Source organism: Capsella rubella, unplaced genomic scaffold (assembly GCF_000375325.1).
Source record: "Capsella rubella cultivar Monte Gargano unplaced genomic scaffold, Caprub1_0 scaffold_7, whole genome shotgun sequence".
Lineage (NCBI taxonomy): Eukaryota > Viridiplantae > Streptophyta > Magnoliopsida > Brassicales > Brassicaceae > Capsella > Capsella rubella.
This window is the reverse complement of record NW_006238917.1, coordinates 2,630,756-2,631,961: the sequence shown is the minus strand read 5'-3', so window position 1 is coordinate 2,631,961 and position 1,206 is coordinate 2,630,756. Positions and strand designations below refer to the sequence as shown.

Sequence of the window (1,206 nt, the reverse complement as noted above, 5' to 3'; positions counted from 1 at the left end):
GATATCACGAAAACGCAAAAGAGAAGTGAATACAATGGGTAAAAGGGAAATAGAAACATTGGATTCAAAAGCATCACTGGTTTCTTTTAGTGAGATAGTTGAAGCGCTGAAGTTGAGGGTCGAGCAAGACGCAAAAAAGTTGGAGGTGTTTGAGGCTCAATTAGAGGCTATGAAAAATCAGGTACAATGCATCGAATTGTTAAGCTTAAGAGTTGAACTTCTCGAGAAAGAAGTGATGTTACTAAGTGAGAAGATAAAGACTAATGAGGTAAATCATAGTATTTAAGTTTGTTGTTTTAGTAGTATATATGATTTTGGCATATATTTGTAGGTGTGTTTTTTCATGTATTACTATGTAGTAATTAATTTAATTGTTCTTATTTGTGTAGGTTTTAAAACCATACCAGCTGAAAGATTATAGTGACGTTGAAATGCATTTGGATGAGTTGCATGCTAACCTAAATGCAGTAAATGATACAAGACAAAAGACTCTTGATTCAGATGGAGAGAGTACAGTGGATGGAAGAAACCCCGTGGCAACAACTTATAATGAACAACCGCAAGAATCTTCGCCTATAAAGATGTTTCAACCCACTACCTCTAATGTTGAGAAATTCAAGCAGAAGAAAATCATGAAGACAATCAAAATTATGGAAACAGATCATGAACCAATAATTACACGAGATAAGAGCCAAAGGGAGACAAAACTGGGGCCATCTTTGCGAACACCATATCGGGGAACTAAACCAGCTATAGGTATGACAACCATAATCAACCAGTCAATGGCAATTGTTGGACGTGGATATGATCCATTCGCACCAGTGGATGAGCAAAAAGTTGAGGTTTTAAACGATTGGTTACAATTGGATGAGTAAGTTGTTTCTTACCATTACTATCATGGTACTAGTTACACTTTGATGTTTTTAAATCGTAATTTTTTTTTTGTACTGCAGAGAATATCCAATTGGCTCCCAACAAAATGGCGTCGAGTTTTTTAATATTCTTAGAACTCCTCAAAAGTGGCTAAATGAAGAGGTTACTACAACGATCATTGTTTCTTCTAACTGTTTTCATTAACATTATGTTGTGTTATAAATTTTCTTCTAATATGTCATGTCTGTTTGTAACAGCATATTAATAGCTGTATGGATTTGCTACGATTGAGATTTATGAAGAATCAAAAAGCATTCAGAAGTGAGAGGATTG

At 34.8% G+C, this 1,206-nt stretch overlaps 1 protein-coding gene across 1 annotated transcript; it reads left to right on the top strand.

The window, feature by feature from the left end:
• The first annotated feature begins 34 nt into the window (after positions 1-34).
• LOC111829266 lies at positions 35-875 on the top strand. Its single transcript, XM_023777956.1, has 2 exons — positions 35-268; positions 390-875. The coding sequence occupies exons 1-2, from the start codon at positions 35-37 to the stop codon at positions 873-875; spliced, it is 720 nt and encodes a 239-aa protein (XP_023633724.1).
• Positions 876-1,206: the final 331 nt, after the last annotated feature.